General features: G+C 39.2%; 2 protein-coding genes and 1 long non-coding RNA gene across 3 annotated transcripts in view; 2 read left to right on the top strand and 1 right to left on the bottom strand.

The window, feature by feature from the left end:
- LOC145455404 (kinesin-like protein KIF14) overlaps positions 1-24,952 on the top strand; it is a 245,977-nt gene that overhangs the window by 129,488 nt on the left and 91,537 nt on the right. The window lies entirely within an intron of this gene.
- On the bottom strand, positions 1,791-23,454 carry LOC145455419 (uncharacterized). Its single transcript, XM_080333391.1, has 15 exons — positions 23,022-23,454; positions 22,788-22,957; positions 22,647-22,726; positions 22,454-22,591; positions 21,992-22,195; positions 18,587-18,747; positions 11,853-12,034; positions 9,077-9,193; positions 8,427-8,644; positions 7,025-7,089; positions 4,189-4,302; positions 3,072-3,188; positions 2,884-3,009; positions 2,363-2,484; positions 1,791-2,012 (listed from the first exon to the last, which is right to left on the bottom strand). The coding sequence occupies exons 1-15, from the start codon at positions 23,107-23,109 to the stop codon at positions 1,806-1,808; spliced, it is 2,109 nt and encodes a 702-aa protein (XP_080189517.1). The 5' UTR covers positions 23,110-23,454; the 3' UTR covers positions 1,791-1,805.
- Positions 3,384-4,191, top strand: LOC145455421 (uncharacterized). The gene is made up of 2 exons (XR_013920330.1): positions 3,384-3,563; positions 4,086-4,191. It is a non-coding gene; the product is annotated as an uncharacterized LOC145455421 (long non-coding RNA).

Below are 24,952 nucleotides of genomic sequence, written 5' to 3'. Positions count from 1 at the left end.
TCTCGAGGCTTCGTATTCGATCCTCTATTTTGGCTGATCATAGCAGACTGTAGTAAGCAGCTATACAGTTACTCATGTATGTTATTAGTAGGGTAAGTTTTTGTAGCAGTCAAATCCCACAAAAGTTGCACTTTTCACAGAAGTTACACTACAAAGTTGCATTTATGGACAAGTTCCTTGAAATTATGAGGGTATCAGATACTCAAATCGATCCGTATCCAAGGCAGTCTAGCAAATCTCACTGTTGGCGACTTCAACAAAATCAATAGCCGGAAAAAATTGACCCAGTGAAAATATAATTTTCGTCGGTCCAGCCTGAATATACGTCAAAACAGAAAGGCCCTCAAATTTCAATGACAGTGAAATAATCAAGCGATCCATTTAAATATAGTGCTAAATATTCCAGTAAAAATTAGATGCATGGAAAATCTAAAAAAATATTGCAAAACTTCACATGAAAAATCAAAGAAGTTGCATGAAATATCGATAAAGTTGGAAAAAATTGTCTTAAAAAATGGAGGGAAGTTGCAAAACATTGCACTATAAGATTCCTCCAAACAGCTTAAAACACCATACTACATAACATCTGAGTTTTTAGGAAGCTGTTGGAAGCTGTAACAAAAGTTGCAAAAGTTATAAAAACTTGCACTAGTTATTAACAGTTCTACGTGTGCGTGGGGGTGCGCCTTTTTGTATGCATATTTACTTTTATATTCTATATTTGATTCAAGATAAATGGTCTTTCACCCAGTTAGCACATTGCAATGACTTTGCATCATCACTCATACTTCGAAAATTCAATTTGACTTGAATCGTGACTTGACTTGACTCGACTTGACTCGAGTCACCCAAAAAACAAACGAGCGACTTGACTTGACTCGAGTCACCCTCAGAAATCAATTGACTTGCCTTGACTCGAGATGACTCATGACTTGATCCCAACACTGCAAGATAATCATATGCATAATGTGACTAGCAAAACTTTGAGTAGAACAGAAACTGTCAAATTGACCGGTACCGGTATGTATAGTAGGGCTTTTCAAAAATGACTTTTTTTCACAAATCGTACTGACTACTTGATAAAATTGTTAGGTTACCTAATTTAAGCCTACACACAAAATTTTGTTCGATTCCAGCCAGTAACCGCTTTTCTACAGGAGAAGAAAATCTCTATTTATTATTTAAAATTTGGATTTGAATAAAATACTATTTACGGTGACCGATTCTTTGTTTATTTATTATAGTTGTGCTCACCGTAAATACTATTTTATTCAAATCCAAATTTTTCGACGGCAATAACTCCGCTTCCACCGGTTGGAATTGAATCAAATTTGGTGAGCATCGTTTCTATAGACAGCCTAACACGTTCATGGGGTGAACAGAAAATTTTCAAATTTTTTATCATTTATTTTTATATAATAAATAGAAACTTATTTCTCCTGTAGCAAAGCGGTTACTGGCTGGAATTGAACCAAATTTTATGTGTAGGCTTAAATTAGGTAACCTAACAATTTTATCAAGTAGCCAGTACGATTTGAGAAAAACAGTCATTTTTGAAGAGCCCTAATGTATAGACCTGTGTGAGTAAGAGTCGAAGTCGGTAGGCCTATTGCACAGAACCTTATACATTGAGGTCATAATGGCAAACAAAACCAAGTGAAATACAGTAAAACTCCTATTTTGTCACATTATGTGATAATGGGATACCTTTTGTCTTTACAGCAATCAACAGATTGGCTACATTCCTGATATTTAGTGTTTACCAAGATGCACTATTCTCAGCAAAAGTAAATATTGGCTGAAGGCTAGCCTATTCCAGAATGTTGATAAACTTGTCTGTAAGTGTTAAAAATAACATGAAAATATTGTCTCACCATTTCAGGAGATGTGTACCTAGTAGAACGATATGTGACCACACATTGATATGTCCCAACATCCGAGTCTTCCGCGTCATGAATAATTAGAACGGCAACGGAGGGACTAGATAGTCTTCCAACATAGGCACGGTTATTCTGGAGTGATAAATGATCATTGAAACTTTCTAATGCTATGGATGTTATCTTCATATTCAATACCGTAATGAGGTTATAATTGATAGATCTCCATCTAAACAATCTATAAAAAAGCCTGCACCAATTAATGGACAGATTGCTTTCAAGAAAATGTATTCCATGTTGTGCCATATTTTGAGGAATACCAAGACATCAAATCGCACCACTCTCTGACAGTGACAGGTAAATAGCCTAATTCAGGAAATAATATTAAGTTGCAAGGTACTCAGTATTAGTTCTAGTCAATTTCAAACCATATTTAATTTTGACACATATCTTTTGGTTGTTATGAATATCAATTATATGCTTACCACAATTCGTCTCTGACTTAGAATGTCGTATGTGAGTATCGGTCTCTGTCGTCGATTCCATCGAATCATCTCAAGAGCTCCATATTCATCGTGTAACGGACATTGCAGTAAGAGAGAGTGACCTATGCATCGAAATTTATATTAGAGATCTGTACACTGTGCAGGAAAAATTTACAACTGTCTTCAGTTACTAAACAAACCTTTTCTATGAAACAATTATGATAATAAATACATAAATATAATTGCAATTTATGAAAGTAGGATATTACGAATGAGGTAGGGTACTGAAAGCATTTATCATAGATCACAGTTCTTGGCAATGTTAAAACAGCCACACCACAGTATCTCAGTATTTGCTACACAGAGTGGTTCCAAGTGATCCAATCTATTTCTGAATTCTTGCTTCCATCAGTAGACTCAAAACTTTTTATTTAACCTTTCATTGAAATTCCATTCCAGATTACAACCAAACTTCTACTCCTTGCCTACTATATACTTTCAAGAAATGCCAAAAGACTTACCAGCATCGTCTTGGTCACAGTTTCTTCCATGATATTGGCGTTCACACTCGCAGTTGTAGTTAACTCCCAAGACAATGCAGCTACCATTCACACATGGATTGTTCTGACATGGATCCACAGGTTCGGCTATCACAATAATGACAGATTTCGGATGGATGCTTCATTGTATACAATCCAGTTCCACTCACCAATACTGCATTGAGATCCAGAATATCCTCTTTTGCATGCGCAAGTATAGTCACCTCCTGGTCGACTTCGGCATACGCCATCATTTTCGCATGGATTTGGATTACAAGGGGTTCGCGCTTAAAGAGATCACATAATAGCCTAACTGATATGCTCATTTATTCAACCATCACAAGATTGAGATACAATCAAGTTATATAACAGTATTCTCCTCCTATCTGTTCAGTTCGCCACATTCTGCTTTGTGTAGCCTACACTATTTGTCTTGAGCGGATGAGTATATTAGAATTGAATTTATGTTAATATTATTATAATAAGAGCTAAAGGGAAACTGTTTATGTCACTAACACGAATCGTATTGTTAGTACAGGCTAATAGTATGTCAATTGGCAACCATTCTACATCACAGTAAAAATTACATTTCAGTTGCTAAAAGGTTATGGGCGGGATACAAGATCACTCAGTGACTCAGATAAAGTCTGCCACTAGTTTCTGTTAAGAGAGAAAGAGAGAGAGAGTCTTTATTTTCATCCAACCAAAATACATAACACACAGCAGTGATGGTGGTACAGAAAATATGCTTGCACAGTATTCGGTATTAGATAGGAATGATCGATAAAACCGTGAAGGTCATCTAGTCTGATCACAACAGCATCAAACAGGTACACTTGACTCTAAACAGTCTGGCTGTAAAAAAGGTTACAGTAGTTAGAAAAAATAAAATAGAAGAAAAATTAAACGATGGTAGCAAATGATCAATGAAGCAATGTCTGGGTGAGGTAGGGCAACAGTGTTCGTGTAACGACAAGAGGTGATCAAGTAGGGCTTTTTGAATCTATTATAAGGCAATTCACGGATATGTGTTGGTAATGCATTCCAGATGATAGGTCCCGAGTCGATAGATCTCTTAGTTAGGTTGCTATTGGGTGGGGGTAAGTAGATATTTCCTTTAGACGAGGATCTCGTGTAGTGGGAGTGGACATTTTTGGCAGGTATGAAAAAGTCCTCAAACACAGGAGGAGGGTTACACCATACGTCACATGGGCCTTTAATATGCAACGTAACAAATTATGATTACTTATCCAAATAATAAGGTCAGAAACTAACTATATAGGCTACCTCTTTCACAATGTCTTCCGGAAAATCCATCCCGGCAAGCGCATGCATATCCACCACTGAGTTCATTGCAAACACCGTTGTTAAGGCAAGGTGCCGACTGGCAAAAAGCCACAACTGTAATAAAAGTCCATAATAATTTCCACTGGATTGCACTGCAGTTTCGAGTTAATATCAATACAAGTATTCAGAACTCATCAGTCGATCTATAGATGACTAACCTACGTAGGTTAGTTATCTACAGTCGATCATAACAAAATTAACATGACTTGCAGCGGGGGAGATCCCCAACCTGTGTTTATGTCAAAATCACCGATCCGTGTATCTACAGAACTACTGCAATGAATCCAATTTTCCATCATGTGATCGATCATATTCAGCAGTCCATCACTATTAAAGCAGCGGGTCAGTCATGCCACATCTAAACACTCAGTTCACAGAGCACACGTATAGTAGGCCTACACAGCTAGAGTGTATTTCATACATGTAAGTATATGACGAATGAACATTGTAGGCAACATTTTTGAGGTGGGGTAATGCATATACATTTGGTAATGCCATTGAAACATGTAATAATACCGGTAACCACAATAGATCAACGGAACCATTGATTGACTACGGGGAAGATAGCGTAGTGGCGAGCGTCGGCACCATCCAAGCAGGCGGTCAGTTTTCTATTCATGCCGTCGGAGGTTATTCTGGGCTCCTCGTCCCCCGAGTCGTTGTTCTTACGGCGACAAAAAAGCCCAGAAAAAAGACCCAATAAAGAAAGAACAACAGCAAGAAATAGCTTCTAAAAAAAGGACCGACAAAGAAAGAATAACATCGAAGAAGACTGTGACATCGGACACTATAGGTCGAGGTGGATGCCAGTTCAAGAGACCCCAACTGCTCGGTCGTTAGTCATCCCCCTATCTGTTCATTACATCGCATTGCATGTCTTATATATCGCATTGTACATTGTGTGTGTGTGTGTGTGTGTGTGTGTGTGTGTGTGTGTGTGTGTGTGTGTGTGTGTGTGTGTGTGTGTCTTGGGCAGCAAAAAATATAATGTGACCATCAGAGTTGGATCAATTACATTATTTCAGTTCAATTACAATTACAATTACAATTACTTTCATGAATGTTTCAATTACATTACAATTACAATTACTCCATGCTAAAAATATCAAATTACAATTACAATTACAATTACTCCTTGCATGCTTCAATTACATTACAATTACAATTACAATTGCTGCTGTTGAACATGTAATTTAATAATCATAAATTCAACCGTGCTCCTTGACAACCGTAGCGTCGTATTTAACAACAATTCAAGTCTAGTTCAGATTGTGTAGTAGTGAATGCGTTTATGTGCGTACATAGTATGCTATGTGAGATGTCATTTTGGCGTAATAAAAGCGTGTTTTGAATGCTCGGTAATTATGGCTCACGTAATTGGAAATGTAAAATGTTATTTACCTAATTTCCTATGGGTTAGGATTAAGGATAGGGTGCAGTATGTCGTTGAAAAAGTATTATAATATATGCACGTGTTGGATTTGCGTCTATAGTATATAATTAAAGAAATAATATTATTTTTATCGAGGGACGTAGGAATTAGGATGAGGAGTGAAAACAAAACCGTGCTTTGTCAGATAAGACGTTATATAATATCCAGTGGTCTGGTTAGTTAGCCAGACGAAATAACGATGCAGCATCGTGATCTGAAATCGTATTGTAGATTGCCAACCCACTGATAGATGTGCAAGATGTGAGTCACGGATGAATGCACCGACAAACATACTGCAGAGCCGGCTAAAAGCAGCAAACTTTGTAGTCCTAGAGCTGGCGATCCATGCGTCCAAATTTGATGCATCTGGTCTTTATTGTAAGCTATTGATATACTAATTCCGAAAATACAAAATATAATCTCGTCAGGGCAATGTAACTGCTCCAAAATAGCCGTTTAAGGCCGACTGTTCTGAAAAGTGAGAGCGCTGCAGCAGCATGACCACACCAATTACCAATTACGCCCAGCGATTGTTCAGAACAATGCCGATTCCCAGACTTTCACGACTATTTTGGAATGGTACCATTGCCTGGAAATATACTTTTATTGCGGAATCAGTGCGACACTAGCTTTCGATTAGGACCATACATATCAAATTTCGATGCTTGGATCGCCAGCTATGGGAATATCAATTCTGCTGCTTTTAGCCGGCTCAGCAGTTCGCTTCTCGGCGTATTCAATCGTGAGTCACGTGTTGCGAATCCATCCGTTGGTTAGTGATCTAAAAATTGTATACAATGGCAGCCGAGGCCAGCATAGCGGTAAATATAAAAAAAACTTCGCCCGCAAGGGCGCCGTCAAGGGCTTCCGCGAATGGATCCACCAAATTCCTTGTCGACATTTAAAGAGAATGCATTATAAGTCAATTGTTTTATGTTCTTCTTGTCAGGTCTCAATAGCAATTTAATGTAATTGAAATTGTAATTGAGCAAAATTTTTGTCAAATTACAATTACAATTACAATTACACGAAATAAAAATGCTTCAATTACAATTACATTACAATTACATTGAAAAATGTAATTAATTACATTCAATTACAATTACAAATTACAATTGATCCAACTCTGGTGACCATTGATTGATTGATTGATCGATTGATTGATATGAATGAAAGAATGCGATAGTGCCTTGAGTAGTATAATTAATAGCAGATCAAAGCATTTCGTATTCATACTCAGAAGAAGATACTTATTGCTAGTGCGTAGCGCTGCAGCTTTTATGTCGATAGAATCACTTTTTCATCGAATAGGTAAAAACATTGTAGGATTCGGTAATTTCTCACCTTCTTCCGAGGACGTTCTAGTTTTCACTGTGACAGAGTCCAACATGCGTCCTTGAATGTCACCCCTATAATAAATAATAAGTCATACAAGTTGGTGAAAACAGGCTTTCGAGGGTAGCTGTGCGTAACTATAGAATAACTGCAGTTCAAATGCAGATTTTACTTTTTATAATATTATTATGTTGGTGACGTTACACAGGTTGTTTGATAGCATCATAAAAATTGTCGAGGAATAAACTGATGACAATTTTTTGAATCGGCGGTAGGGATGACGGAAAACATTGTATTCTCGTTGCAAGAAGTTCTGGAAATATGTTCTACTCGTTTTACTGGGGAAATCCGTTTCGTGAAAATACGACCTGGCCCGGCAATAAGATTGCATAATAATAATTTCGTTTGAATTTCGCGATTGAAATTGCACCATCAATGAATATAGTAGCATGGACTATATACGGCAAGGGTCACCAACACGCGGCCCGCGACTTTGATTTGAGATTTCGGAAGAAAGTTAAGAAGACCATTTTGAAATGCTGAAATTGACTACAGATTCAACAAATTGTTGTTGTTTTAAAATAAGCTTCTCCATGTGTCCAGCATTATTCCATCGAGGAAGAATCAACTGATATGAATGGGCGGATTGCTTTGACAAGCAATGGCCCAAACACTGCCAAGACCGATACGATTAGAAAACGTATCACGACTGTGGTTCTCAAACTGGGAGGCGTGAAAGCATGTGAAGGAGGCGCGGAACTGCACTCAACTGACAATTTTTCGCGCTCCGTGCGATTTACCTCAAATTCATAGTTATTGCTCTGTGTACAATCCGGAATTCATAGCATAGAATTCTCTCAACAGACATAACCTTCCTTCACACTATCCGCTGGGATTACTAGCATTCTGGTTGCATTTTGTGATATGACGATAAGGATGCTGCGTGTCCAAATATTTCAGTATCATAAAGGGGGCGTTGTGCAAAATAGTTTGAGAACCACGGTCATCAGCTAGTAACGTCACTCCCTAGCCACAATATCGATTCCTTAGTCACTGAAAGCGTTTCCAGATATCGTGCACAGCTCAGGGTTCAAAACAAAATGAAATTGGTGATAAGTATTTTGTTGTATTTGTATTCCTTTGATAAAATATTACTTCTTTCTTGGTCACTATGCCCATCGCCTATGTTAGTTAGCACAGCGTTGTAGTGACAGTTTTAGAGCGTGGTTGCCTATGATATATCGATATTGAATACATGCGGGCCGCGGCCAACACGGAATTTGAAAAGTGGCCCGCGACCCATTTTGAGTTGGTGACTCTGATATACAGGCTACTGGAAATTTACAGATAACCTGTGTCTGATTTCTAGCATTATTAGCCTACACAGAGGATATGAACACAATGAACATACGTGTAGTCAAATATCTGAAAAACGTAAGTTGTTAACGGTTGTAGGTTTCCTATTATTGTGTTTGAACGTTCGGTGTCAACGACGATAGATCTCCATGACCGCGAAAAATCCGTTTCCGGGCGATATTGGATATAATATCTCGAGATTCCGCTTGTTGGCCGCCACGTCACGTACGCTCTGACTGGCAAAGCTTGTCTCACATTTTGCCATTGAGTCCCCTATTAGAGTATCGAAACAGGTAAATTAACATCCAGGTAATGACTTTTGTGAATCAATGATGCTCAAGATTTTATATCAATATAACAAAACTTCAATCATTATGTCGATTTTCTGAATAGGCTATACGATATAATGTACGAGATATATCAATACAGAAATAGCCTACTTATTTGGGTAAATCGCGCAAATAATCAACTTGCCGAAATACAATTTATATTTTTCCGACCACCATTAAGCTGCGATCATAGAAATACACGATTCGAGAAGCTAATAAACTGGCATGGTAGTGACGATCTCGGTTTGGCACTTACGCAATGAAGCAATGACATATTCATCACTCGACGCGTCACACAATCATGAAATTTGGTTTGTTTTACGCATTCTATTCATGTCAATGTCAATGAAGATGAAATTTTCGACTGACAACATACCGTCCCGAGAAAGGCGATTCTGCATCGATATCTTCCAGCGTATAGCGATCCTGCATTTTTTATTTCCAAAATTCTTCCTTCCCTCACTTCGAAGTTGGGATCATTTCCCGGAGGATACTGTGGTGTTGCGGTAATAATAAGTACTTATTGGTTCGGTTCCGTTCGGTTTATTAGCAATTTTTATCAGTTCAATACAGCACAAAAATTGCGATACAATGAAAAGATAGGAAGGTATCGAAACGACTTGGAGTAGTCTTTGGAGTCAGACCCACACCTTGGCCTAAGCCAGGGCTCTTCAACCATGTGTATCGTACACACTGGGGTGTACCATAATTTTTAAATGGTGTACCACTGGGATGCGGTGTACTGGGGTGTACCAGATCCGCATTACAATGGACCGATGACTAGCTATCACAATAAATAGGCAAGTTTATGCTTCAAACAGGGTACGGATGTGTAATATCGTACAACAGGGGTGTCAAGCATACGGCCCGCCAGACCATTTCATTCGGCCCGCGAAGCTATTTTGGAAAATGGCTGTATTATTCAGCACATTTCTTACAAATGTTGAGATTTTTGTATGAAATATTATAACCAAATAATCCATAAGATAGCAAATGTCGAGTATGTTCAATTGTTCATAGGTCACATTATGACCATCCGACAGCGGTGTTGTGGTTTCACTCTATAGTCACCATCAGCAAGGAAAAGCTGTCATTTACGTCCAATTCCGAGAATGCAAAATATGCATACTCAATTCCGAGCTTTACGGAAAAACGGACCAAAAAGTAGTGAACCACAGAAGTGAAACCGCCATAGTGAGAAACCGGTATTTGCAGGTTACATGGAGAATGAAATTATTACACACAAATATAATTCAAATATCTGTGGACGCATTCCCAATTTCGCTTATGACTTAACAGAACCTCTCTACATACTGAGAAACGCGAATCGCGATATCATAGTAATGAACCAGCTTCAATATATATCTCGTATTCCACATAACGCATACACCAGAGGTATAGGCCTATCGTCCGTAAAGCTAATCTTTTCGCAGTTTATATTACCGTATGTAACCAGCTATAATCTCAATTTTGCTAATTTCATTGTTCACTCATAATAGGGTTGCCATACGTCCTCTTTTAAGAGGATTTGTCCTCTTTTTTAACTTTTTTGTAAGTGTCCTCGGAGGACGCCCTTTTGTCGTCTTTTTTGAGATTTTGTCCTCTTTTTTGAAAATTGAGGTCATATTTATAGCAAAATGCGAGTGATATGCCGTAAATTAGCACAGAAGTGACGCTCCGGCGGGTATTTCGGAGTGAAAAACGGTGATTTGAGGTCTGAGCGAAAAGTAGAACTTTTTTTTTTTTAGTCAACCGATCACAAAGTGGGAAAAATTCACCGATTTTTGAGAATTCTACTCCGGTTTTGCAAGTCTCAAATTTCTGAAAAAGTGTCCTCGTTTTAGATTTCCAAAATATGGTAAGCCTAGTTAGGGTTACCATACGTCCTCTTTTAAGAGGATTTGTCCTCTTTTTTGACATTTTTGAAAGTGTCCTCGGAGGACGCCCAAATGTCGCTTTTTTGAGACTCTGTCCTCTTTTTTTTTGAGAATTTCGGGTAAATATAGGGCAAAATTCGACTGATATTCAGTAAATCAGCAATGAAGAAACGCACCGGCATCTAATTCGGGAGGTGAGCTGTAAAGCTGACCTTTTTTTTAGTGAACCGACCACGAAGTGGGAAAAATTCACTATTTTCAGTATTTTCCTCTGGTATTGCAAGTCTGGAAATTTTAAAAAAGTGTCCTCTTTTCAGATTTCCAAAATATGGTAGTCCTATATAGTCTAACCAGGGTTGCCATAGCCTACCTCCGGAAATTCCCGGACATGTCCATAATTTCACTATGAAAACTGCGTCCCGGAGGAATTTCTAAAATATGCCTGAATGCTCGGAATTTTGAAGGCTTGAAGTAACCTCATATTTTTTTCGTAAATCAACATAAACAATATTATTATTTTGGGGCAGATTTATTCTACATGAATTTTTTTCTTCGCGCTCATCCATCAACAGCAATTGGAAAGTTACACTTAATGCGAAATAGGCTACTTCGATAGCATCTAGTATCTGAATGCTACCGGATTGAGATAGGATGAAACCATTGTATGCAGATTGTAACTACTTCATTGTATTTTCCAATGTTCGGGTGGGCCAATTTTTATTAGTCACTTTGTAGCATGCTGTTATTTCTTGACCTCCCATCAGGATTGTCAATATAGTGGTAAGAAATTGGAATCTCCCGAATGTACCAGAAACCAATTTCTTTCGTGAGGAGCACACGGTTCCAAGTTGGTATTTCTATATGGGGTGTATCATTTTCTGCCGCTGTTCGAATTTGTACTCTGGGGCGCAGATTTCAAATCTCTCAAAAACTCGGGAGTCAATTCCTTAATTCTATTTTTTGTCGACGGCCGCCAACACATACTAACTGAATTACGTGTCCACGGCCGCACAAATTCCCTTTTACGCTTGCAGGTTGCCCACCCCTGTTAGAGCCACGGAGAGTATTCTAGAGCGGAAAAGTGTGATACATTCCTGTGACATCACAACTTGCAACTGTGATTTTAGTTAGACTATAGCCAGAGTACGCTTAAAAGTCAAAGCTCAGGTGCCACAAAAATCGCTTTCGAAAATGAGAACGTATCAATTTGCGGTTATCGTCACATGCTCTTAATAATATAGTTGCACCACCTCAATTTATAATGCGATGCCTTACCGTCGTTTCTCCTGTATCCTCGTCGTATGAAGCCAAGAGATCCGTGTGGCCATCGTCTCGCACTCGGTACCAAGTAATCGTATGTACTTCAGTGCTTTGATCTACTGGACACTCAAGACTTATGTCCCTGGCCATTGGTTCGACGATTTCTGGAGTTTCGATTACAATCCTTTGCTCGGGGACTGAAAAATGCATAGTACGGTTATTCGCTCATCATTTCATCAGTTTTTGCAGTTCTGCAGACGCGAGTTTTCGAAATAACAATATAGGCCTAGGTTAGGGTTACCATATTTTTGTGAAGCAAATTCCGGACACTCTTCAGCGCCCACTAGCGGATTTCAAAATGAGGTTTAACACATTTTCCGTCAATATGACGTCACACTAGCAAAGCATTGCTCATCGAGTGTATACACCAGGGGTGTCAAACTCAACTTGCGTCGCGGGTCAAATTGAAACCTTCAGAGCACTTGCGCGAGGGCCGGACCAGTCAAATGGTTCCAAAATGTTACCTCAAAATCCATGCCCTTGTTTTTAACTTGAATCATAGTCGTTCACAGCACTGAATTTGTTAGAAATGTGCTGAAAATGTGCCATTTTCCAGAATCGCGTCGCGGGCCGGATGAAGCCGTCTGGCCAGCGGGATGCAGCTGGTATAAACTATACAGGACTGGAGTGGAACATAGGTCATGAATTGGGCCATCTGTAATGTGAGCTCTGGTGATTGCTACTGCTATAAATTCCTCCACGGGGCGGATGAAGCCGTCTGGCGGGCCGTGTCTGGCCTGTCAGGATTGTGTTTGTTAGTTCGGTGCGGCTATCTGGTTATGTGTATTAATCAGGTCCGAAACAACATTTTTTCTGTCCCCTTCCGCCAAAAAAGCACTGATCTTGGGCCTACCATAGGGTGGTCGATGTAACTTGTGGAACACTTACTATATGCATTTATCTGTTAAATTTTATGTATGAATTCCATCAATAATATTGATTCTTCCATATATTAGGCTACTATAAAATGCACCAGAGATTGCACATCCGGTGATTTCCAACCTTTTATGGTTGCGACCTCATTTCCAACTTGAAAATGTTCCGTGGCAAAGTTCAAAACTTGATAAGCTGATTACTAAAAAACTTCAGCTTGCCTAAACTTACTCACGGCCTAGGAAGCTGATTACGTCCAAAGTCATCGCGATCCCAAGATAAAGGCAAACAACCCCAAGATTTGGAACCACTGTCTGTGACTGAAGCATCCAATAGGCCTTAACCAACTCTAGGAATATACCGTTAGCTTATAATTGCGATTACAATCAGACTTATTTCAGTAAATGATGGTTATTTATATTTATTTTGATCGCATTTTGGACGAGGGTGGTGCCTGGTGCCCATACTATTATAATTATACGTTGCATTAACTCGCGCGCGACGCGAAGAAGAATTTTGAATAGCATAAATACGCTTGAAAATAATATTGTTTATGTGGATTTACGAAAAACTTTTAAGCCTGCTTCAAGCCTTCAAAATTCCGGACAATTAGGCATATTTTGAAAATTCCTCCCGGACGCAGTTTTTTCAGTGAAATTCCGGACGTATGGCAACCCTAGCCTAGGCCTGTTCGATCACGAATCAGACAAAGACAGGAGCGTCTAAATTAGCTTCGCGTCGAGAGATAGAGCATAAGTCGACCAACACTGTGTGTTATCGATCAATAGATATTGATTTGTGGAAGAGCTCATAATATAGTCGATGTAAAGAGATTCACAATAGTTTTTAGACATCTTTATTTCTGCGTCCTCACGGCAGCAAGTTCAGACCAGAAGGGAGCATGCATTGTCATGTGTCCACCAAGTGTCCATTACACATAGTCAATGTTAGACACTTGGCGGCCCTAGAAATAACAGTACCATCACAAGAGCAACTAACAATCATTACACACACACACCCCTAATGGGTGGGCTACCACATATTGACTCTTTACTCATTGAATTTTGTTCAACATTCCAAAATCTGAATATTTTATAATTTAGGGAGTCGGGGCAAAAAATATAATAGAATGTTCAACGAACGATCAATTCCATCACCATCGGGATTACTCATATCTGGTTATCTAACAGTACTGCGTAGTTGGCGGAGGTGGTCAATATGAAGATGCTTTGAAGCTGAACTCAACCTCCGCTAGATATTATCATAGGAAATATAGTGCGAGAGATAGTTAGCAGTTGGGAGTAATGAAGATTAGCATTGTATATTATTACAATAACATCAAAGTTATTGAATGCATTCAGTGGGAGGCTTTTTTGTCTAACGAAACAGATGAACATCATTTCTTCAGGGTCCAGCTATCTCTACGCCTTCCAAAAGCCTATATTTCCGTTTCTTGAAGCAATGTGGCAATGGCTAGGGTTGCATTTAAAACAAACGGTGTTTTAAAACACTTTGTTTAAAACATGTTTTAAACCAGAGGTCTCAAACTCAAATGTGCTCGCGGGCCAGTTTTCCAGTTTTGACGACGCCGCGGGCCGCAGCATTTCTAGGGGTATTCTATGTCTTTCCAAGTAGGCCTTATTTGGCGGGAATGAATTGTTCTATTGAAAGTGAGCCGATCCAAAAGACTGAAAGTATCGTCAAATGTGATTTACTCTTGTATAAATTCAGGCGTGGCACGAAAAGAATCATCACATTTATAACTATTTGAATAGAATTGTTGCTGTACTTGATATATATTAATTATAAGATATAGCCACAATATGGGCGGACAAATGTATGATGCTATCATAAAAGCTATCGGGTTATAATTTTGCAGCTACTATGAATATTTTGAATTTAACAGATTGATAATGGAGACTGATTTGATATCAAAACATTTTTAGGTTGGGCATTGTAATTCCAATCCAGGATTCCGGTATACTTCTGATAAGTAGGCTAATAATCTCATGGCCAAATATCTTCAAATATAGGTGCAGAAACAAATATAAATGTAATATAAATATATTAATGAATGTGTCCTAGTGATTGAAATGTCAGGACGCCGAACGGGCCATTGTTGTTACATCGTTGGAGCGTACAACTACGGTACTCGGTACTTGTAAGTGCCCTTAATAACATGGTTTCATTTTGCCATCGAGTTAGCCCGAGTGTGAGTAATTCTAAGGAAGGTCGCGTCCAAGTCCAACTCACAAATTTCAGTCACGAATCGTCTAAGGGTAAGGTTTTGTCATCATGAACTGGAAATGTGGCAAAATAGTGAATCTTCCACTGCATGGTAGTGTTTGCAATTGATGTGATAGTGAAGTTTGATGAATAGTTTCAGTCTTTCGGGGCAATTTAAGAGTGAATTTTGACTTCATAACCTGAAAAGATATATATATGTGACACTTAGGCCTATACATTGTCAAAGTATTAAAAATCTAAAATGTCGTCGCGGGCCGCACAAAATGCTCTGGCGGGCCGCGTGTTTGAGACCTCTGTTTTGAACAATGTTCTAAACAAAGGCCTTTTTGAATAACTGATTGGTGGTACAAAACTTGAACACGACTTTTAACAGTAAATTCATATTTATTGACTCGAAGAACTTTTCGCGTGCCTCTTATCAAGAGCAACCGGCGCGATAAAGGATACAGAACAGAGATGGATTCAAAACCAAATGGCGAATGGTGACGCAATAATGAAAATTTATAAATAACATGAATGGAAATTCAACCATAGCAACAATGCGGCGTATATAGCAACAAGCAACTTGAAGAAGTAATGCCCGTGAGGAATAACATACAACTACAATGAGACAATGCAGCAATACAGAAAAAAAAAATTGTGCAGAAATACGGACGAACAGCTAATCAACAACAACTAGTGTGAGATTTTAAGATTATACAAAAATTCTTTCTGGCGACAAAGGACCGGGTTGTTTGGTTTGATGAAAGTGGATTCCAAAGCTATTAAATGAAATATGGTTCTACCCTTGGATAAAACTGAAAACCTGTCGTCTGAATAGTTTGAGGCGCAAGACGGGTTGTCGATCAAATGCTGGCCAATTGAAGAACTGCATGCCAACACTTGGCTGTACGATTGGGATTTTGATGCGAGTTTCTGTTTACATTGCTGGGTGATATTTTCAGAATCAGGAGACTGCGATGCCGATCTTATCCCCTTAGGAACATGCTGTTTGATTCGTTCTAGCAAGCGTTGGGATGTGCGTCCCACGTACCGACTGTCACAGTGGCATTTGTATTCATATATGACCATTGACCATACTTTGATGAAAAGCAGGCAGCACATCCTTTCGCGTGTTGTGCAAAATTTGTTTCGTTGTATACACAATCCTCGCATTAACAGTGTTGTAACATGATTCGACGCATGATCTGATTGATTTGGTGAATCTATTGGAAACAGAGTCAAGCCAAGGAAGGTGTATGTACAGTTGTACACCGGGCATTTGTTAGGGCCGAAAACTGTAGGTTGTCTGAATGTGCGCACTTTCTCCGCAATGGCAGAGTCAGTGATGCTATCGGGATATCCATTTTTGGACAGAATGGATCTAATCCAATTTAATTCTGCGGCAATTTGTCTTTGGAGCAAATCATAAGTGCTCGATGCACAAGGGTAGAGATCAAATTTGGTTTACGCTTTTTCGGACAAAAGGAGTTCCACCTAACATAATGATCCTTGGCTTCCGATAAACTGATGTGGTGAATTGATAACCCGTTTTTTCTACCAATACATCAAGAAATGGTAGGGAACTATTTTGTTCTTTATCTACTGTGAATTTGAGGGATTGATGCATTGAATTTAACGTTTCGAAAAAGGCATCACACTGTCGCTCACTTTGAAAAACCACAAACGTATCATCAACGTATCGATAATACATAAGAGGTTTATCAGAGTCCAAAAATAACTTATTCTCATGGAACCCAACAAAAATATTCGCGAGGGTGGGTCCCAATGGTGAACCCATGGCAATGCCGTCAGATTGCTTATACATCATGTCGTTGAAACTGAATTCAACCGACGACGTTGATATTTCAAGCAACTCCAAGAAAATTTCCCGCGGAATTGGAAGAGTTTCACGCTCACCATTGTAAAGAGTGTCAGCGCAAATAGTGAAAGTTTCAGTCAATGGCACATTGGTCAATAAACTAACAATATCGAATGAGCTCATATATACATCATTGGGATCAAGGCCGAAATTTCGAATTTTCTCTACAAATGTGAATGAGTCACTTAAGCAGTTATTTGAATAAACAGACCGGACAGGTTCGATTATTGCGTTGAGCCATTTTGCTAAACTATGTTGTGCCGAACCAGACATAGAAAGAATTGGACGCAGTGGCGTATTAGCTTTGTGTATTTTCGGCTGGCCATACATACGCGGTCTCTGTGATCCACGCGGTCTGATGAATTCATAGACTTCTTTAGGGATAACCTTCTGATTCTTTAGAGCTAGAAGACGACGTTGTAGTTTACCCTCATTCTTTTTCGTATTATCATTCTCTCGGACAATCGAGTTTTTGTATAATCTTAAAATCTCACACTAGTTGTTGTTGATTAGCTGTTCGTCCGTATTTCTGCACAATTTTTTTTTCTGTATTGCTGCATTGTCTCATTGTAGTTGTATGTTATTCCTCACGGGCATTACTTCTTCAAGTTGCTTGTTGCTATATACGCCGCATTGTTGCTATGGTTGAATTTCCATTCATGTTATTTATAAATTTTCATTATTGCGTCACAATTCGCCATTTGGTTTTGAATCCATCTCTGTTCTGTATCCTTTATCGTGACGGTTGCTCTTGATAAGAGGCACGCGAAAAGTTCTTCGAGTCAATAAATATGAATTTACTGTTAAAAGGCCTTTTTAAAAAAAAATTGTGTGACTGTGACTGTCGCTGTGACTAGGGTTGCATTTAAAACAAACGTTGTTTTAAAACACTTTGTTTGAAACATGTTTAATACAGTGAGTGTTTTGAACAAAGGCCTTTTTGAAAAAAACATAATTGTGATTTTTTCAAGTTGTAAAATTATGACATAATTGTGCAAATACTTTCCAAAAAACATGTTGTGTGAGCCTACGGACCATTACCACCCGATACAGCCTACGTATTTCGATATGGGATGGTTGGAACACTCAAAATAGTCGGATCAACATTAATAGTACAGATATTTCGTCAAAGGAGCTATATTTACCCTATATTTTCAAGTGTTAATGTTTATACACTATGACGTCACAATTGAATACTCATGACGTCATGACTTGAAAAAAACATGTTTTAAATTAGGGCCTTGTTTTAAACATGTTTGTTTTAAATCGATTTTTGTTTTAAATACAATCCTAGCAGTGACACTTGCGCGGTCGTTTGGGATCAATGATCCATTTTATAATTTCGTTTAGCAATAGTTCTCAGCTTTTCACTGTGCAAATTGCTTTGAATTTCGTTTCGGTTAACCAACCACTCTATAAACTTCGAGCAATGAAATAATATTGAACTGATGTGCTGATTGGATTCGAATTTTCAGTCATTGATTGGAATCAAGTGTGATTCGACTTATCTATCCCTAACTATGATAACTGGATATAATATTTTTGAAAGAGTACACTTGTCTCTATATACACTGCCCTAAAACGAACGTACGCTCTGCCAATCAGAAATGATAATAAGGAATATTGGATTGGTGTGGTGCTAAAGTACCGATGTAATCGAAGCAATTAGCGCACCCAATTCCAACAGATGCGATTTTAGCTTTCTTACGTGTTTGTACAGTGTGCCTCTTCAGTTCTCTCCAATTACCCTCGCTTAAATAGTAGACGATAAATGTATAACGCGTTTCTGCTTGGAGATTCGTTAGTTCTGCCCTTCCGGTGTCATCAAGGGCAATTTGCCGCTCGCTACCGTCCCGAATGTATGAAACCCTGAAAATATAGTCATACATCCGTGTGATATTTATTGTCCATCCAAAGCCCTGTCGATTGTGAACCATTCGCAAAATGACGATTTAAAACAAAATACGTAGTTGAACTTGAGATTAGTACAGCGTTATATCGATTGTTATACAAGTAGAAATTCATGGTTAGCCTTGAAACCCCAACTTAGAAGATGTCGATGTAGGCTATCCCGACATTCTTCGAAGCGTGGAAGGGATGTATTACAGTATTGGTACCCGGAGAGTGAAGTCCCGAGACACGACATTAAAGTTGCGCCGACCCAGAGGGGGAGGTTCCCTTCAACTACGATTTGGTAATTCATGAATGTGTGAAATTAGTACTAAATGACAGCAAATGTAGGCTACCCCTGCATAATGTGCAGATGCTCGTTACGCGCTCATTGACTGAATCGCGTCAATGAAACGGTACATTGAAGCGGTAATATGATACAGAGAGATGATAACGTTCGCTCTTATGATGTCGCAAATGTCAGGAAGCAACTCAATGGAGGTGGCGAATCTATAGGACCTGTATAGCGCCATCCACAATTTAAATGAGGAGGGTATCGTTCTCGCGATTTACTTCGAAATACGTTTTAGGAATGTGGATGATACACTATACATCTATACCAGTGGTCGGGAACCTATGGCTCGCGAGCCACATATGGCTCTTTTGGGTATAAGATATGGCTCTTTGCCAAATAAATATTTTTGTACTGAATTGATCTATATTGCAGCGACTTGTTAGTAAACTTTCATCACGACCAGAATAATTATCTCCGCGGCAGTATAAACATGTCTTTGAGAGGTAAAGGCAATGTCGTCTTCAAGTTTAGGGGCTAGAACTATTTTCGAAATCCTCAAATTTAAGTTACTGTCGCACCGGCGACCAATATCACTCGCGAATTCGAAGTACCCTGCCCGACTCGAAATCTTGGATTTCGAGATACGTTGATTGATCAAAGAGAATAGCAAACATGGCGACACCGACATGACAACGCAGTTTTCAAATACACATTTTCTTCCTGATCTACGGCACGAAATGAACTGCCGTGGACGTGACATTCACAATTACAAACTCGAATTACAAACAACGCCATAGCTATCCCCATTCTTGATTGGCAATTAGCTGTACCTGCGATAAAATAGGCGTGTATGTATAGCGCAACGTTATATGTTACCGCCGAATACTTTGAGAATTGAGAGGGATCAGTATTTAGATTTTGACAGTTAAATTGGAATGATATCAGTTATAATAATTTCTAAGCTATTTACGATGAATTGCGTTATCAATGGTGACGCTAGGCCCGTCTGTGCCTTACCTCTCGTTTCACGTTTTATTTTCGAACAACAAAATGCAAATTATGTGAATTTGGGAGAAAAACGTTCAAAATCTAGTCATTCATGAACATCAATAGAAAATACCAATAAAAATTGAAGGTTTCAAATTTTTGTTAACAGCCAAGAGTGGGTATAGATCGGCCTACCACCCTACATATAGATTGTTGTATTGACCATGTTTGGCTCCACCTGCGCATTTGATCATGAGTTCGCATTAAGGAGCATCACGGCGAGCCTACGTTCTCGTAACTCAAGATTCGCATGCTCAACTAAGGCAACCACCATGATTAGTTCGAGTTTTTTTACAGAGACTATGTGGCGCACACGACGAATCCCATATATAATGAGTTCAAATTAGTGCGACCATGACGTCAGGAATTTTCAATTGTGACGTAACAGCTGATTGGCGTATATGGCTCTTTGGGAGGTAAAATGGGAAAAAATAAAGCCAATATGGCTCTTCGGACCAAAAAGGTTCCCGACCACTGATCTATACTCAAGAAGTGCAATACGCAATACCCGTGTTTCGATACGAAGGGGGAAATTATATACAGTTAGTTAATATATACGCGCTGCATACTGAGAAACCATTACGTGTTTTAGTTCTGCTCAAATGCTGTTGGCATCCCTGAGATTGTGTATTGATTTTAATGATTCGACTCGATTAGTGAGATGTGACTGTTTCAAGGACTAAAATCATGCGCTGCTTGCCACTATCGGAGGTAATTTATCTACGAAAATTGCAGTTTCGATAATGTTTTCCATTGTTTGGTCAATTGGGTCGTATCACAGCATACGAAACATGTAGTACGAAACTACGCACGCTAGTGGAGATGAAATTTCGGCGAAGTCATTCTCAACCCTCGACATTGTCACAAAAATGCAATGAAATAGGCATGGTCGAAAAAATACAAAAATCATCTTTAATGTGTATTATATAATTTGCGGTAGCATAGAAGGTACATTTTTGAACTTTCCCCACTCTCACACTGTTATGACGTGATGTGGGTATACTCGGATGCTCGATTCAACTCGGAAGCCTGATAATCGATGAATATCGATCGAATAGCGATGAATTAATGTTAGCACTAATGTATTTTGGTTAGTTCGTTTCTCATTGGCATCCAAAATAACGCGTTAAAGTTCATTAACCGCGTCCAAATGCAACTTAACTTTTCCTTTACAAATCACACTGGATGCAAAGTGAATGCATCTGACGCATGCGCATCCCCAAATAGTGCTTTGCGCAAAACATTACGTCAGCCAAATACGGACGATTTGCTAAATGGTTGTTGACTGGCAGGAAACGCTGTGTTTGTCCGACATCGAAAGCGATGTCGTCTGACACTTACGCGGCGATTCAAATGTCTCAGTATCCTGTAAATTTATACTTGAATGATTGCGTCAAATGTACTTGAATTTTGAAAGAGCGGCTGGATGCGAGGCACGATCGTTTCCAACCCTTATACGGAGATATTGCTCAACTCGTGTGAGGGTGTAGGTGTATGCAGGTGTCGACATAATTGGAAATCATGACGCAGTGCCTTACATTACTCTTCTACAACCATCTGAGAAATTAATCAACCCCTGTAGGTGTAACAATGACGATTCTTAATGCAGGACGAACTCGCTTGCGACCAAATGGATGACGCAGCAACTTTTCCTATCAACCGTGCAGGATGATACAGCAAACTCATTTCAAGAACTTTACAGCGGTCAGTGTCAATTGGGTTCTCAAATGCAACAGTTCATACCGCATCTAATGAAAGAATCTTACGACCCAAAGTGCGTCATAGCCCTGTCTTTCTTTAGATCATTAGTTCGATTCTATAATGCGCTTTATCGCCGCCATAAACTTGGAAATTTTGAATAGACCAATGCTAAATGCTTGCCTGAATAGATTCCGAACTGGCGAATCGAAAAACAATTTGATGGCTTTATCCGTGATTTCGTTGAATTGAAAATTGAAGTTGAACGTTGTTCTCTGTTCAGTTCGAGTGCCGCCCACCGGGTACGTTGGTGCATTAGTTGGAATCACGGACACACCAGTAGAAGAGGATATATCGTCAGTAATAATCAAGTGCCTGGTTCGATCCCTGAAAAAAGCACGGTCAGTAGCCTATGAACATAAACCAAACAGATAATATGAAATGTTTATAATAAAGTGTCCTTTTCGGTATGGGGAATAAGTTAATTATTGTAGTTTACTATCCACGGAATACTCTTTTCGAAGTTCTTATGTTGTGTCGGAGTTTAGATGGTCGTGTCACAAATACAATTTCCAAACTAATAACTTCTACTTCTGTTACCATGGGTTTATCTTCAGCACGTTTAGCTTTTACATTATCACACACCTGAGTACGGCATAAATATAAACAGTGTAAATGTGCGATACGCCATTCTCATAGTCAAGGTCGATGTTGGCGATTGGCAGGCTGTCGGCGTTTCTCTGAAAGTCAATCCTTTGCTCTGTCCACGGATCTGTCGACCCTCTGCAGGAAATAAATAAGTGTAACGCTTGTAGCCACCCATTCCACGATAACTTACTTGATTCTGTATCTAATGATGAAGTACGCAATATTTTGCAAATGCTGAAACGATGTCAACGCGATAGGAACAGTTACTTCCTGTAAGGATAACAGTAATGCTTTTTGGTAGCTTAATATATTGCAAGGAAATCAAATTTACTCTTGTAATTTTGCATGTGATGCTCAGTCCTGATTGCGGAGGGTTTTGTGAGAAGCTGCAATTGCAAATTTTACTGTACGGTCCTTGCATTACTTCTTTTTCGATTGCATACGATTCGACGTTTTGATCGAATAGAGTTCGACACGCTGGATATCTTCTCATTTTACCATCTGCAACACAAGATTGAATTGAAGATAACTATTATAAGGTTTCGTGCAAATTCAAGAATCATACTTCTTAATCTCTCCGGAATATCGACGAAACCCTTCACCGAATAAGTTATTGCAAAAAGCAGCGCGATACTCGCCACTAGGCGATGCATGGTGAAAATGCTACTCGTACCCTCTATGAAATATTCTAACTACACTACAGATGTTTGATATGTACCTTTATTCGTGGAATAAGATAGATGGTAACGCATTCATATCTACTAAATCGCAATTTCCCACATAAGCCTTTCAAACAATTCGAATCTGTCTCGTCAGGATATAAATGACCTCAGCACAGCTGAATTGTAATCTGATCTGCGTATTGCAGCAACGGTTTTGCAATGACTGAGGGTGACGCTACGACCCTAGAAAAACAGTTTTGTAAAAATACCGAATGTAGGGTGATATATATGCATGATGTTCCAGTCTGTTGCACGCGTCGCCGGCATTGGATCTCGCTGTCGCTACAAGTTGGTCAAAACATTACGTTGTTGTGATTCATTTAGCTGGAACTGCAACCCGTAAATTGCTGCGCAAACAACGGGAATAAAACATCTGTTGTATAATGCAACCGCCAAGAATTACATGATTTACTTCACAATTGACGCTCGCAACTTCTGCCATGAATCCTCGCTTCTTTACCAATGATATGCGAAACTTAAAATATTGCTGGTTAGCAATCTCGAAGTCGTGAACAACGTAATCGTTTTGCCGTCTTCGATAGCTTGATATACTCCGCAGAGGGCAATGGGGCAAAAATTGATCGGTCAACAACAACAGATAAGTCGCTCAATTGGGCATGAAACAGCCCAATATCGACGGAATATGCTGATTAAATCATTGCCCAGTATTCTAGCACTCACTATCTTCTCATTTCAACTGTAAATAAATGTTACACCAATACATCGTCATGCTGCTCCTGGTAATATTATGTGATTATATCTCAAACACTGATCAAGTCAGGAGTTAACAAATGATTTCCGTTGTTATATGGTCATGATTGCAATTATGAGTAAACAGGATGCGGACCGTTTTCGCATTGCCTGCGATTTTCCTCATATCAGTGCAATATTAACGCAATCATTTTCATTTGATGTGCGCAAGTTCATTAGAATATGACGTCTGCTTTCTGATATTTGCTCAACACACGCCTGACTTACTGCAACTGGATTCACGCCTCGCAGGTCATGGTTTCGTAATAGCGATCGGCGATACAGATACCCTGATATAAATGCATGCGGCGAGGATGCAGTAATGCTGACATTTCGTAAATGAATGCTGAATACGGTGTTAGACATTTAAATGAGGTCAGGAAATGAAAGCGGAATACTTTTCTCACATGATCGCGATTGAACTGCTTTGAGTGTCTACCACCCGGCTTTCTAGAGAGATAGCTCTACGGGTACGTTCGATTTCCCAGGGATTTACGTAAGTGTAAAGTTTGCTGTTATTGTTGTTGTGGTGATGATGATTTATTGTTGTTGACTTTCGTAGTGACGCGTGGCTGGGAAATTCTCTTTAGGGTATAGTAGTTTCAGAATGAATCTGTCGTCACTTGAAAGTAACGTTGGGATAGCTATTTCAGAGAAAGTTAGAAATGTTTTATTACGAACCGAATATTCATATACTGTTAAGGCATATAAGCAATGATCCCTCTAATTTTTCAAGAGTCTGCGCAAACACGCCAACTCACTGCGCAGGCCCTCGGACAACAGTGCGCAACCACCCTCCAATAGGGTGATAAAACTGACTACTGGAGGGCTTCGTTCCCCAGACCCCCCTACGGCTCTAGGCTTCTTCCGGTACTTATCATGTACATTGGGTGCCCATTTAGTAGAAGCGTCCCTAAACGCGTGAAGCGCGAAAAAAATTCTATAACTCATGATTGCATCGGCCAATATGATCATGAATTGCATATATATTGCTATCAATTTTTATCCTCTCCCTGCTCACATA

Source organism: Botryllus schlosseri, chromosome 14 (assembly GCF_051294905.1).
Source record: "Botryllus schlosseri isolate E-star chromosome 14, Bs_hap1, whole genome shotgun sequence".
In the NCBI taxonomy this organism is placed as follows: Eukaryota; Metazoa; Chordata; class Ascidiacea; order Stolidobranchia; family Styelidae; genus Botryllus; species Botryllus schlosseri.
The sequence above is the reverse complement of the archived record's forward strand: the minus strand, read 5'-3'. Positions and strand labels throughout refer to the sequence as shown.